General features: G+C 36.9%; 1 protein-coding gene across 1 annotated transcript; it reads left to right on the forward strand.

The window, feature by feature from the left end:
• Positions 1–2243: 2243 nt before the first annotated feature.
• LOC110453282 (sarcoplasmic reticulum histidine-rich calcium-binding protein-like) lies at positions 2244–7821 on the forward strand. The gene is made up of 6 exons (XM_021502169.1): positions 2244–2427; positions 4511–4887; positions 5008–5206; positions 5376–5464; positions 6801–6998; positions 7171–7821. Exons 1-6 carry the CDS (start codon positions 2340–2342, stop codon positions 7732–7734), a joined length of 1515 nt encoding a protein of 504 aa, XP_021357844.1. The 5' UTR covers positions 2244–2339; the 3' UTR covers positions 7735–7821.
• Positions 7822–15259: the final 7438 nt, after the last annotated feature.

The raw sequence follows: 15259 nt of genomic DNA on the forward strand, positions 1-15259 counted from the left end.
ACAGCCGTATCATATAATGCCTGACGTGCATTCAGTAAGTCGTCGATGTCTCCATTATACATATTTCTTAGTTTGTCTTTAAATGCCGATTTGTCTAGCGGTCCGGCAATTGTGCTGATATGTTCGTAAATGCCTCTGTCTATTTGGGTAGATGTCAAACTTACATCACTCGAATTAAGTACCGTTTTTAAATGGGTGATGCTGTCATCCAAGTTCTCATTCATACTGGCGTTTTCTGTCCGATTCCCTTTTTTCACTATGCGCCGCACTAATAGCGTATTAGCGGTCAGCCTATATTCACTAGTGACGCGACAGGGCGTGAGTTCTACTATATAGGTAAGTATACCTATACAGGTAAATGGAAATATATGCGTGTATATATATAATATAGGCATAACAGTCAATTACAATTGTCAAAATATAACGTCAAATATCACACATTCAGATGACCAACTTCACCTTTCACAGAACTTCTGTAATCCTTCACTACACCTTTCTCCACGGTATCATTCCAAACATTGTCCAAACTATGCAAACCGCAGTAATACATCATTTTTTACGGCAACCGAACGCACAGATTTCTAAAACATCCGCCATTTCAAAGGGACGTAACTAAATATTTTTGAGAGTGTTTTGAGAGTAGCAATTCAGTGGGACTAGATCAGGATTTGAACACCGGACCGCAGATTGTTCTACTATCGCTCTAACCGATTGAGCTTACTGATCATCGGAAGTGTACTGCCCATTTTTTTTGTTACAGTTGTATGCAAATGGGGTTAAGGGGAGGCTACTGTACATATGGAATAAAATCAAAGTCAATGAGACAGGGGTCCTTAAGTTAAAACTCCTCATATTTGATGACGAATACAAGACTGTGACCTAGGGAGCCAAATATCTACCTTTGTATAATGATTAAAATGTTACCCCGCTCTACTAGGTCATGGTGATCATCAGCTCATTTTGATCACAAGGTTACTCAGGTACGTCTTCACGATACTTACAATATTAAGATTAGAAGAATTTCAAATATGGTCAACTTCTTTTTGCACACATTTCAATAAATAAAATAAAATGATCACCCCTTTTACCTTAATGCTTAATTTGAAACCGTTAATCTGAAGGCAGTATACAAATGTTCACTTATAATGGATTTAATGTTAAAATATTGCGGATGTCGATGGTGATGTCAATATCGACCGTCACTTGACATAATAGGTTACCAAGAGCACTGCCAGGGATCGGTTGCACGAAACCGTTCTCGCGCTCAAACTCAAAGTATGCGTTCAAGCTCAATTTATTAGTGTTCACAATTTTGACTTCATCAGTTCATCCATGCTTGGTTTTACATAGGCCCAGGTTCCTGTTATACTGTACCAACTGATATTAAATATTGGATGTTGATCGTTTACGTTTGAAAATGATGGATTCAATTTTGAACATGATATATCTTGCAGAACAATACACTCGGTCTTAAAAGGTAAGAGTAACACACAAACACTGGTGATTGCACTTATAAAATTAAAAAAATTCTCAAAAAAAAATTGGCTTAAATAAGAAATTGCATCTGTAAATGATTTTTAAAATGTTTGTTTTAACAAGCGAAAGGTAGGAAAAAAGACATGGTTTTATGAAAGATTTTGACTGCTACGTAAAATCAAGAGAGAGGTGGCAATGAACATGAAATACGAAAAATCAAAATTTGATGACAAATAAAATAAATAATGTCACATATAATAAGTATGCATCAATTAAGAAATGTTATATGGAAATTCAAACCAAAACAAAAGTTATTTTGTGGATAGCAAACATGCTTAATCACGATATTGGAAACTTTCAACGATTAAATATGAGGGCGTTAATACACATGCCTTTACATTTACTGTATAACGACTTACACAAAGATCTATTTTTGGAATCTGATATAACTTAAGTAAATTTTTCGTCATAAAACTAATAATACGTTCATCAAGAAAAAGATAAATAGATAAGTTTATTTGGAGAAATAAATACATTTCTTTAATAGTTTAGTCTTATGTAATTGTCTTATAATTAACCATGTAAAATGTGACCTTACATTCAGGCCCTTCTTGCTGATGCTCTATATACGGGTACATTAAGGTCAAATCTTACTGTGCCAATTGCATCAAAAACGAGACAGACGACGGACATTGTCCAACGGTTATCATACGTTACGTAGACATATCACATAAATACACATAGCCTCTGTTCTGTCAAGGTGACTAGTGAGATAATCATCGCTATAAAAGTCTGTTGGGCTGTCATCATTGCTATTCAGCTGTTGTTTCAGCAACAGTGACTAGAACCCATAGGCTGCAGACATGAAGCTCTTGTGGACCGTAGCTCTGGTGGGGTTGCTGTTGGTCAACCAAAATGAAGGCAGCCGGCAGCCAAAAAGACTACGAAGAAGTAAGTTTGGTTCATATTGTGTGTAATGGATTTAGTGCGTTTATTTATTTATTTATTTATTTATTTATTTATTCGTGCTTCTTGTACATCAGTTGTGTTAACATAGGCGCAGAGGGTTTCATTGAGCTTTTGAAACCTCCTAACCTGTCGTCCTTTTGAAATCTTAAGTTTTTTGTTTTGTTTGGTAAGGGGTTTTTTTTCAATTGTTTTTTATTTTGTGTAGATGGTTTCTTGGTGCTTTAGAAACCTGCCATCTGTTCTGTTCTCCTCTTTAAGTCTAGGGGTTTTATTTATAAGTTATGTTTAAATATGCAGAGAAGGTTTCATGGAATTTTAAAAGCCTCACAACCAATCAATTGTATTCTTTGAATCTAGTATTCTGTTTCCCAAAATATGATAAAAGATACATCACTTTAGCTTGTGCTAGGTGTTTGGTAGAGATTGAAGAAATAGATATAATTTAAGTAGACTGACTAGGGAACAGAATCACTACATTACTTGGGGATATAATGATAATTGCTTCGAGCTCCACGTGGTGACACAGAATCAACTTGCCAACTATAAATCCCCTCTTATATCTTACATCCTACGTTCTTCATCATGTAATCCATCTGCACTCTTAAGTAGATTTATTCTCTAGTTGAAACTCCAATTACATGTGAGTGAAATCCTTCTTCAAGTTAAAATCCTGCTAAGCCTATGGTCGTCTACCTGAACCATGCCATTGTTTTGATAATAATCACGGGAACAGAGTTGCTTTACTGATCTGTATCACAATCCACCTCTGTGGTATCCTATAACGCACATGTGACTAAAATAACTTAAATTAACGAGTCACTGCGTGGGAGCTCTGGTCGATGACTTCTGTCCTAGATGTAGAAAAAACTTTTTAAATATTTCACAATAAACATATTATAATATACATTGTCCATACCATAGGAGAGGGCTTGTATAGGCATTACGCCTGTTGCCCAATTCCTTTTGAAATTTATCTTATTAGGTATACTTTTCATGATTTCACAATGCGACGTTTGATGACGTCATATTTGCCTTTTGACATCACGCGTTTCCTCGAATTGACTGTCATCCGAATGACGAGAAAAGATATTTTCTCTTCAGTTCACTGATCATGTGGTGTACCCGATATAAAACTCACAAAAAATATTAAGGTTTTTGCATAATAAATGTTTTATTTTCTTAAAACAGTTGCTTTTTAATATGTATCTTTCATGAAAAAGTCATTTATGAAAGTACAGATAATCAAATAGGATTTGTATTAAACTTCGTGAATTTATTTTAACAGAAGTTTGAAGGTTCTAATGAAGAATTGTTTCCTCTGGTTACATCATAATCAATAATCACTGGTACGGTATTCCTTAGATTTGCTACGTGACCAAGGGAATTTCTTACATAGGATATTGCTGGACGAAAAAAGCAGAGAATTATAAGATAGAGGAAAAGAGAAAAAATAGTTTATGCTATATTTTTTATACCGGACATTAATGGATTAGTAAAAAGGGCAAAAATATGTAAAACACGTATGCGTAAACCAGTTGGGAACAAAAAGGCACGGTAGTCTAGTGGTAGGACTCCGGGCTCGTGACCGAGGGGTTGCGGGTTCGAGTCACGGCACGGCACTGTGTTGTATCTTTGAGCAAGATACTTTACTCCGCTTGTTCCAGTCTACTCAGTTGTAAATGAGTACGTGGTTGGGCAGTGCTAGAACTGTTGAAAGCTAGCTGTGATTGCCGAAATGGCAGCACCGGCTGTATGCTCCCCAGGGAGTTGAGAAAGATATTGGCTGGTTGATAAGGCCCCATAACCATGGATAATATTTTGTGAACCTCTTTGAGACGACTTACAAACTAGGTTGTGATAAAGGTTATAAGAACCTCGAATTATTATTATTATTATTTATTATTATTATAAAAGACAGGAATCGGAGTGGAGCCTTTACATTTTTTTTAATATAAATTGTATTTAAGGTAAAGCAGAATCATAACATAATATAGTTATAATATCTATAAGTAAAATGTTTGTTTCTTCAATATCACTTAAACAAAAATATTTTTTGTGATTCTAGGTATAGCTATAGTTGACGAGATTGCAGAACTAAAAACAAAAGTAGATAAGTTATCTGAACAAGTTCACAAGCTTGAGGAGCAGAGCCATGGGGTTCATATTCATATAGGAAACGACTACCACGAAAAGAGTGGCGACCATCATAACGGAGATGACCACCACAGCGACACCGGGGATCACAGCGGTGACCATAGCGACACCGGGGATCACAGCGGTGACCACAGAGACACCGGGGATCACAGCGGTGACCACAGCGACACCGGAGATCACAGCGGTGACCACAGTGACACCGGGGATCATTCATCAGACACACATGGTACCACCGGGGATCACAGCGGAGACCAAACAGGTTATCACAGCGGGGATCAAACTGGGGATCACACCGGGGATCACAGTGGAGACCATAGCGGGGACCACAGTGGAGACCATAGCGGGGACCACAGCGGAGACCATAGCGGGGATCACAGCGGGGATCACAGCGGAGACCACAGCGGGGACCACAGCGGAGACCATAGCGGGGATCACAGCGGAGACCATAGCGGGGATCACAGCGGGGATCACTCCGGGGACCATAATGATCACCATAATGAAGATGACCATGACAGCCATTACCCTCATGCCCAGCACGTTTACCTCAACATGAAACTTTCTAGCGGATGTGGTCATAATACAAAGGCAGACGTACACGTAGAGCACGGTAAATATCTCCCTTTTTATATTATCAATATCGTTATTAAAACAATCGTTTATGTACACAAGTGTTTCGATCCGAAACGAAGTGATTTTCATTGATGACCTCATATGCGGTTTTTTGGAATCAACTAAATAAATCCGATCGACTTACTATTGGTATCTTATTTGTCTAGCTCTCCACGCCCATTGCGAGGTGATGCCAAACACACAGACTCCAGGTCTATCCTACAAAATAAGAGGCCATATTGAATTAACACAGGAGGTAAGTGTATTATTAGAAGTAACAAATTAGTTTGTTTTTATTAACCAAAAGTTAAGTTTAGATATTCTTATATATTTAAGGGCCTTTAAAATTCCCTTTTTTAAATCCGAATTCACAAGAAGCGTTTGACAAACTCCCAACAAGAAGTGAAGCAGTTAGTACCTGTCCTGAACTTTTAAGTATTTTACTCGTCAAAACCTATTGACGGCGTGTTTTAATAAAAAATAATACTATGAAATAAATATAGCAGCATTATTGAAATCTATTTACAGAGACATTTACCATAACAATAACAGCATCGAAACTTACAACAACAACAACAACAACAATAACAACAACAATAAAGATACTTACCATAACAACAGCATACTATACTTACCACAATNTTTAAGTAAATTCGAATGCTCAAAATCAGAGATGTATGAACATTTATTTACGTTAATATTCAAACGAAGTGAAAATTCAAAAAATGAATTAAACCCTGGATTATTTACTCCTGATAATTTAAGGTAAGGTTAATAACACCGAATGGAAATAATGCGAAACATAAGTTTGTTTTTCCGTTTTCGGATTGTACCAGAAATGTCAATTATCTACGGGATTTCAAATGTCTTTTTATGCCTGGTTTTCCCTGGTTTTATTTTTAAAATGATAAAAAATAACAATATCATTAGCACGTGTCAGCATTAATTAATTAACACCATGCATCATATTTGTTGTGTATTCAAAACGAGAAAGTAAATCCATATTAAATACATTGCAGTTAAGAAAATATATGAAAATAAACATAAAGTACCGTATGCAATGTGACTGAAATACACAACCTAAAAGTTAGAAGCCTGATTATTTACCACACGTCTTTAACCTTATCATACCACTGTAAAGGTTCTCTTACTAGAAATTTTCTAATTATAGCCTATTTTCAGTTTCTCTAGAGTATAGTCTATATCACAAAACTAATACAGTGTAGTGGTAATGCTGGTTCAATATAATCACAAAAAAATGAAACTTTCAGATGTTAGATGGTGTACCTATACATGATCGATATCACCATTTTAACGTTGCATTGTGAAAGAAAAATAGAGACCCTTATGAGAAAATTAACAAACAGAAAATAGCCGGCGTACATTAATTGAACAACTTACTTTCCATCGTTAGATCTGAAAATTCTGATGTGTTTTGTGTTATTCAATTATTTATGATCTACTTGAAATGTACAAGGTTTAACTTTGATCAAACAAACTCTTTGTTTTGTTAGGTACAGAGCGTTTTAACATAATAAAAGGTTAACCTTATGAAGGGTTAGCTGAAAATGCAATGCTTTCGAAAATCACAGCAAAATTCTATGGAAATTAGGATTTCGTATAGGATAAGAGCTTACCTTCCGAATGAAGTTACTCCATCTATAGTTTCTCGTGTCTTTGACAGCCACGTTGGAGATCTCGGAAATATTGCTGGCGATGAGCATACCCATTATACTCACACCAAAAAGATACATGCCGATCTACATGAACTCATCGGCCGTTCTATTGCCGTAAGTATTACCGAGTGTTGCAACTATTCCAATAACACCTATCAAATAATGATATTTTTTGAAGTCAAACTATATACTGTAATTAACCATGAGATGTAAACAAATAAATCGATAACATAGTGGCTTTAAAGAATTTTTTTCTGTATTTGTATTTCTGTATATTTTCACCTAGATTAACGCCGATGCCGATGACAGAACGGGCAGTCATGGAGGTCCAGTAGCGTGCTGTGTCATAGGGCGTAGCCAAGACGACCACCAGTCTAATCATGATGATGACCACGACACCGATCACAGTGAAGACCATCATGGAGATCAGGACAATCACGGCGACCATCATGACGATGACGATCACCATCACAATAACGACCACCATCACCACCATGACCACCATCATGACGATCAAAAGGACCACCATGACAAACATGGCGACCATCATGAAAATCCAGACCACCATGACAAACATGGCGACCATGATGGTGATGACCAACATGACGGTGACCATCAAGGCGACGATCATCAAAACGATGACCATCAACACGAGGATCATCAAGGCGGCGATCAACATGATCAAGACCAGACTGACCACAACACTGATGACACACATCAAGACGTTGACCATCAACACGAGGATCATCAAGGCGGTGATCAACATGATCAAGTCCAGGCTGACCACAACACTGATGACACACAAGACAATACGGATCACCAACCAGACGATACAGTCTATCAGGGATAAACTTGATCCCATAATGACTTTAAATAAACGAGATCTTTCTCTGAATACTTTACTTATACAGATGTATTCATAGTTAAAAGTGTTGAAATAATTCCGCGTGTTTGAATTTGAAGTGTTGTTTGATTGTAAAATACAGTATTAAAATAATTAGTGTGAAGAAACAACACTGACTTTTTTAATTTTAATTTTGTGAGTTATCCATCTAATGAGTTTGCGAACATTTTATATCTGTTTTGCTATAGTACGACAAATTCAATTCGATTGATGGTAAGTTGTGCAGGTGCCATCCGGATATTGTGCTTTGAACAGGGTTATACTCCTTAAAAAAGGAAAATCAGGATTATATTTGTGCCTCCAAATATGTATAATGATACACATTTACATGAGCGGAATAATATGTTAGGGGCCTCGTACCACTGCCAAACACTGTTACAAAGCTTTGGAAACTTCTTTTCTGCACGACTATAGTTTTGATAAATCATTTTTTGAAAAGAAAACCATATATTGCGGGACTTTTATGATAAAAACAGACTGAATATGAAATAGACAAAATATAACCAACATCAGTGTTTTGAATATAAAAAATCAATGGGGCTAGACCGCCACCGGAACTCCGGACTTGAGCTACCTGGTCATCGGAAGTGTCCTGTAAGTGTTTCTCATGACTAGACTGGTATTCGCACCCTTGACGTCACACCCTTATACTATCATTCTAACCGACAAAGCTCTTACTAGTTAACGGAAGTGTCCAGGCCCAACTGTGCTACATTATAATCCAAACGGAAGTTAAGGGGAGGTTACTGTATATACGAAAAGCTAGTGCAGCGGGACATGGCTCCTTAAATAATTAGACAGACCAAATGGAAAACCTTGCATGGTCAATATTGTCCACTAAATGGTTGGGTAGCTTCTATTCATGTTCAAGTTATTGTGCAAAGCCAGACATTGTTTCAGCTGCTATAGTGCTTTATAAGATTTACCTTGTTTAAATTTAAGACACAACATTGACTTGGGATGCAATAAAATGACTTGGTCCTAAAAATAAATGACAATTTATATCTAACAAACGTTAACACAGCGAGTTCATCCGGAACAACACATTTCATACACATTATCATTAGTTGTTAAAAATTATGTAAACAACCATTTTTTCCTTTATACATATTTTGGCCCAGATTTTTCGGTTTTGTGTTCGTACAATGGTTTTGTTGTCACTTCGGTGTTTTCTTGTTATTTTTACTCCAAAGGATCATGGTTATCAGATAAGAAAAGTCTAAAATGCCACCACAAAAAGAAATACCACAACAAGGTTGTTTTCCTTGATATTATCTCAAAAGTTAATACATGTATCACAAAGTTGAAAGTAGAAATACTTACGTGCTGTGTGCAGAAGCCGAATTCCTGTAAGGCAAGCTTTTGTTGTATAAACACAAAAATATTTTACCTTTTTTTTTAATGAATATATATACCAATTAAAATAAATTTTCTCATGCCATCATGCAGGGGTAATTTCTCAAATGAAGGGAGATTACGATGTAATTGTATTAACTATACCCTGGAAGCTTGTTAGAGACTAGTGTATCAAGGAGACGATTGAAACAAGTGCCGTCTGATTCATTCCGGAGGTTTTAATCAAATTAATATTACCGATTTGCTATTCGTTCTAAAAATTAGAAGGACCGAAAAGTTATGTTACGTATCATTGTTACCTCCCTTATACCGTATGTCGCGACAACCACACACTCTCTCCAGATACAGATTAGTTATCTATATGGCCTACGTTCACGGCCAAAAGACGACGCATTATCATCCAGATAAGAACTTGCATTTATTTTATCAAAATCTCCAATTACTTTACACAGAACTTTGGACATTTTCACTGTCTGTCAGAATGTCGATAGTCTGGTGTTGAGGTAGAGAAAACTTAGACTTGCATACAATGTAAAACACACGAATTTTTCGTACAAGAAAATCACAGGAAATCTTCATTATAAAATACGACCAATATGCATCAATAGATTAGTAATATTAACACTAAACCTTGGTCCGTAAACCAATCTGTTCTTATGCTAAAACTAGGATTCTGTGCTCACCTCGAGTTATGAATAAACAACAAAAAACTACACATTTTGTCAATGACTTGGATGAATATCGAAATAAAGTAACGTTTTTCAATTTCTAGAGTTGACCTTTCGACCTTGTCACATGATTAAAGCTAATTACAAGAAAGTTGGTTTGAGCACAGAATCCATGCCTGAGCATAAAAATAGGTTCTTGGAGCTCTTCATCAAATATCAAACATATGAGTGTTTATGAGAGTAATATAATAACATCAGTGTAACGATAGTTCGAACTTATCTTTCATTATATCCACCAAACTTTATACGACCTCCGTCATCCTTCTATACAGTTTTTTCACATTCTTATCGGAGCTGCGTGAAGGCCGTCCATTCTCAATCAAGGGGAGGCAATTCAATTCGTCTATAGTTGTCAGGTTCGATTTTTTTCTAGCTTTTGTGAATACAACATTGTCGTTTTGACAATTCAATGGATTTAATGTGGACGTAACACTTATTGTTCCGTTCTACACCCCTGCAGGTGGGGGAATGGGGAAAAGAATACACCTGCTGTTTCCCACTGCATGTATCGTTGGAGGCGACTAATGCGGAAACCCCTGCAGAATCGGGGATTTGCTTTGATGTCCTCTATTTGGGGACACCAAAGCGACATAAAAATGATCTGCTGCACCCATTGCAATATTTGGGATCTTTCCTATTTCTAATTACTTTTTATTTCCTAGCGCCTTGCTTGGCAACACCTCACTTTAGCCTAATGTTGAGCGTTCGCCCTGGTGAGGAAGGCAATTGGTCCTGTCCCCAGGCCGGGACCAATGGATTTAATGTGAATGATAGTTGTTATTCTCTGCTTAACGATCAGCATTTAGGGGAATGGCAACAACTGGTTCAACCGTTGTCAGTATAATGTGACCGGGCGGAATGCTGTGCTTGTTGCCATCGGCATGGCATTTCAGTGAGATAGCACTATAAAGTCGGCATCAGATCCGCGCTATCACAAGTGTGGCAGAGACGATATTTGTGATATCTATATTTATGATATTACGGTATATACATATGTTCTGATATGGTAATAGTGATCTTCATATTGTGGTATAGTTATTTCCTTATTTTGGCCTCTTGGATTGGTTTGGTTATATATATTTTTATCATTGGTCAGTTTTGTAAGTTATCCCGTTGTCACATCTTGGGTTAGCCAATGGTCAAGGGCTTCTTTGTTTTCTTTGTGTGACCGGTGGTTTTTGACGCGATATTTATCAGAGACTACATGACGTCTTGACGAAGCAGACAAGCCAGGACACTGGTAAGAAATACACTAACTTGCACTAATTAATACTTCTAATTATAAATCATCTGTTTCCATTTATATTGTCACATTGATAGATACGATCATACTAGTTAATTCTTGATTCGTTATTAGCTGTACGGTATGTATATACTGCGTCATTTTACTTGTATTTTATATATACGTGATTCTTTGTCATACAGAAATTACGAGCACACGTAATAACCTCGGATAATTCCGTACGACTTCCAATGGCCCTGTTCCACAAATAGGTACAGTTTTCTATTTTAAAAGTATAGTGATTATTGATGAATGTATTTTATTGTACACTTTGTCTATATATTAAGTAACCTCCGTATCAATAAATACTGAGCTTTACATCATATGTTCAATATTACATGTGTTTAAATATCAGTAAATATAATGTAAATCTAGATGTAATATTACTTTTATAATTTATAGAACTATAATCTTACATGTAACATCTCAAGATAACTTCTTGTGAATTCACAGTGTTCAACATGTATATGTGCGTTATGAATGAGTTGTAGATCCCATACATATATCTGAAATGTAATTATTATATAATTGCATGGTTTAATCATTTATGTCTAAAGAATGGGAACTACGCACAATAAATCGTGAAGAACTCTTACAGTGTTTGTTGATGTTTATCTACAAAATGCACCACTGCTACAATGGAGGCTCCAGAGGTCCGATTTATATATTGTGATGAATGTTCAGTCAACTGAGGAGACCAAATGCACGTGTATGTTGTGTCATCTGTTCCCGAGTCGGTGCTGAGCTGTCAAACGTATGTACATTGCTGTAACATGTGATTATATCGTCTGCTGTGTAATCTGTGTGTGTCTACATGTACAGTACCTGTGTATCACGCTTCGACGTACAACATATTTACCTGTACGTACAGTGCGCGTGTGTGAGCGACAAGCGTCTAGATGATGCTGATTTGCCTATTCTTTGGAATATTACTACACCTATTGGATTCAAGCGTTTTGGATACCGGATTGACCTGGAACGGAACTTTCGGAATGAACTGTCAGTAAGTTGAGCTGTTGATTATTGACATAAACTTTGGGAATTTTGCTGAATTGTTGTATTGATTTCGACGAACTTACTATGAAGCAGTGACGTTTGAAAAGGAACATTGACTTTCATTTGGTATAGCCGAACTGATTTCACTTATATTCGTAAAAAATAACTTCGCTTGTTTTTTTTCTCGTGCAGATTTTCGCGATTATGATGTTTGATACTTATTGATATTCAATATTGTTCATTTTTGTTTGTATTACCATTGCTCTTTATTTATGTTGATGTGTTTGGGTTGTGACATAGTGAACATGTGGAACTTGGCTACTTGGGAAACACGTAGATAATTTATTTTTATTTTATTTACCTGTATTCGGAACTTAGTGTACATATAGATCGATGAAATAGTTGAATTTTTTTTTTTGATTTTTTTTTAATCAAACCCTGCGCGAGCGTATATTCTGTTAATTACTTACATGCATGTTATTAATTCCATATATATCTACTTGACACTGACGACATTAATTTGACTTTACCGACATTGGATATCTTGGTGTTATTTGGATTTGTTTAGTGGTTTCTTATCTGATTGTTTTTGTCTTACTATGATAGTGTAGTTCATTTTACTTAGTTCAGTTTTTAGCTGCTATTGGCATCTGAGCTGGTTGTCTTTATATTTTGGGTTACTTTTCTTAAATAGTTTCTGTATATGCTTAGATTATTTCTGGTTATACCTATATGATTTTTTGATTTCAGTGTACTTAATTTGCTTTCAGTGCAGTTAGGTGACGTGCTATTGATATAATCATATATATATATAGGGTTGTAGATATTGTCTTTTATTTTCATTTGCTTTCAGGTTTGGTAAATTATTATCAATTTATACCTTTGAATAATTTGATGCTGAATTTTCATTTAGACTTGATTGGGGATTTGATTAATTAATTTGTTTTCAGTATTGATTTTGATAATTTGGTGTTATTAAGTGCTTAGTTACATATTATATTTTGTTCATATACCTGATTACAATTCAACATAAGCGACGATTTGTCAGAAGAGGAAATTTGTAAGGTGGTAGAGCTAATGAGAAAAATGAAAGTGAAACCGAAGCTAGATTCGGAACAAGACTTTATTCTTTGAATGGCAGGAACGGCTAGCAACTACGAGGTAGAACAGAAGCCTGATATTAGCGATACGGATCAAGGTAAGAAAAGTAGTGCCGTGTCAGTGTCTATGCTTCAACATTTTCCGAAAGTGTCTCAATTTTCTGGAGATGGGAAAGGCGTATCATATGATATTTGGAGACAGGAAGTTTTGTGTTTGAAGAGTGAAGGTCACAACCAGTCCACAATCCGCCAAGCTATTAGGACTTCTTTAAAGGGATCAGCTTTGAAGATAAGGACAAAGATTGGAGCTGATGCATCAGTAGAAGAGATTTTGCAGAAACTGGATGCAGTGTATGGTATTGTACAGCCAAAGGATATCCTGTAAAAGAAGTTTTACAACGCAACCCAGGAATCTGGAGAGGATGTGGCTACATGGAGTGTGAGGTTACAGGAACTGTATGATGAAGCTATGAGCATGGAAACATCGTCAGGGACAGATGATGGAGGTCACACATTACGAACCATTTTCTTGAGTGGACTTCACCAGTCAATAAAAGATGTTACAGGTCATTTATTTGAAGAACACACCGTTTATGACGAATTACTGAAAGGTGTAAGAAGGGTTGAGCAAGACAGGAAACAGAGGAAACCGGAAACAAAGGTGATGGCTAAGGCAGCTGTTGATTTGAAAGAAGAGAGTAATTTGCATGCCACAGTGCATAGGATGGAAGCGACTTTGCAGTCTATGGTGGAATGGCAGCAACAACAACAGCAGCAGCAGCAACAACGACAACAAACCTCTACAAGACGTGGTTTTGACAGACGGAATAATCCTTCGAGAGGGGGAGGAAAGTAACATCGAGATGATTCGACAGAACAGCAACAACATCATCAGCAACATCATCATGTAGAAGATGAGGAACAGAAACCTGGTGATAGAAATGAACCAACTTGTTTCAGATGTGGACAACCTGGTCATTTCCAGATTGAATGTAGAGTTATATTGGACCATAAACGGAAACCGACTTTAAACTCCAACAGTCCTTACGGAAGGGGCAAGCGTTAGGTCTTATACAGAAGCACCCTGTAGCGCCAGACTTAGTAGGTCCAGCCAACGAGATTGATATTGTAATTGAGGAGATATCAGCAAGAGCTTTACTTGATACAGGAGCTACAGTATCTACGATAAATATGACGTTTTATGAGGAACATTTTGCACATATTCCCATGCAATCACTACAGACGGTTTTGAAGGTGGAATGTGCTGATGGGGAGATGCTTCCTTATGACGGAATGATCCAATTGAAGCTGGATATACCCATGATGAATAGCTGTAATGAGGTTACAGGGTTATTTCTTGTGCTACCACCTAGTCATTACAATCATGCTGTACCTGTACTCCTGGGAACCAACATCATATCTACATATATGAACGGTGCTAAATCAGTTCATGGAGAAATTTTTCTACAGACAGCAAAGTTGACTCAACCTTGGTATATGGCTTACCGGTGCATAGAACTCAGAGATCGGGAGATACGGAGAAATAAGGGGAAATTAGCTTTTGTGAAGCTAGCAGGACATCAACCCATGACGATCAGGCCCAATACGGAGGTAGTTGTCGATGGTTACTTGGACAAAGAATTACCATACCCAGCAGTTTGTGGTCTGATACAACCAACATCCAGATCCTCAATACCAGAGGACTTGGACATTACCCCCACAGTCGTACCCTATAGATACAAGGATACAGGAATACTGGCTGTTGGAATTTCGAACATGTCTACCCGTACCGTGACTATTCAACCCCGATCGATACTCTGTAAGCTACAGCTAGTGTCTATTGAAGATGTTGAGGACCTACCTGAGCCAGATAAAACACAAGATGTCCTACAGAAGGTGGAAATGTTCACAGAAGGTTTATCAGAAGAGCAAATACAAGAAGGAAAGGACCAACTTGAGAAATTTCGACCTATTTTCTCCATAGGCGACACCGATTTGGGACACTACAG

This window comes from Mizuhopecten yessoensis, unplaced genomic scaffold (genome assembly GCF_002113885.1).
Source record: "Mizuhopecten yessoensis strain PY_sf001 unplaced genomic scaffold, ASM211388v2 scaffold7237, whole genome shotgun sequence".
NCBI classification, from domain to species: Eukaryota; Metazoa; Mollusca; class Bivalvia; order Pectinida; family Pectinidae; genus Mizuhopecten; species Mizuhopecten yessoensis.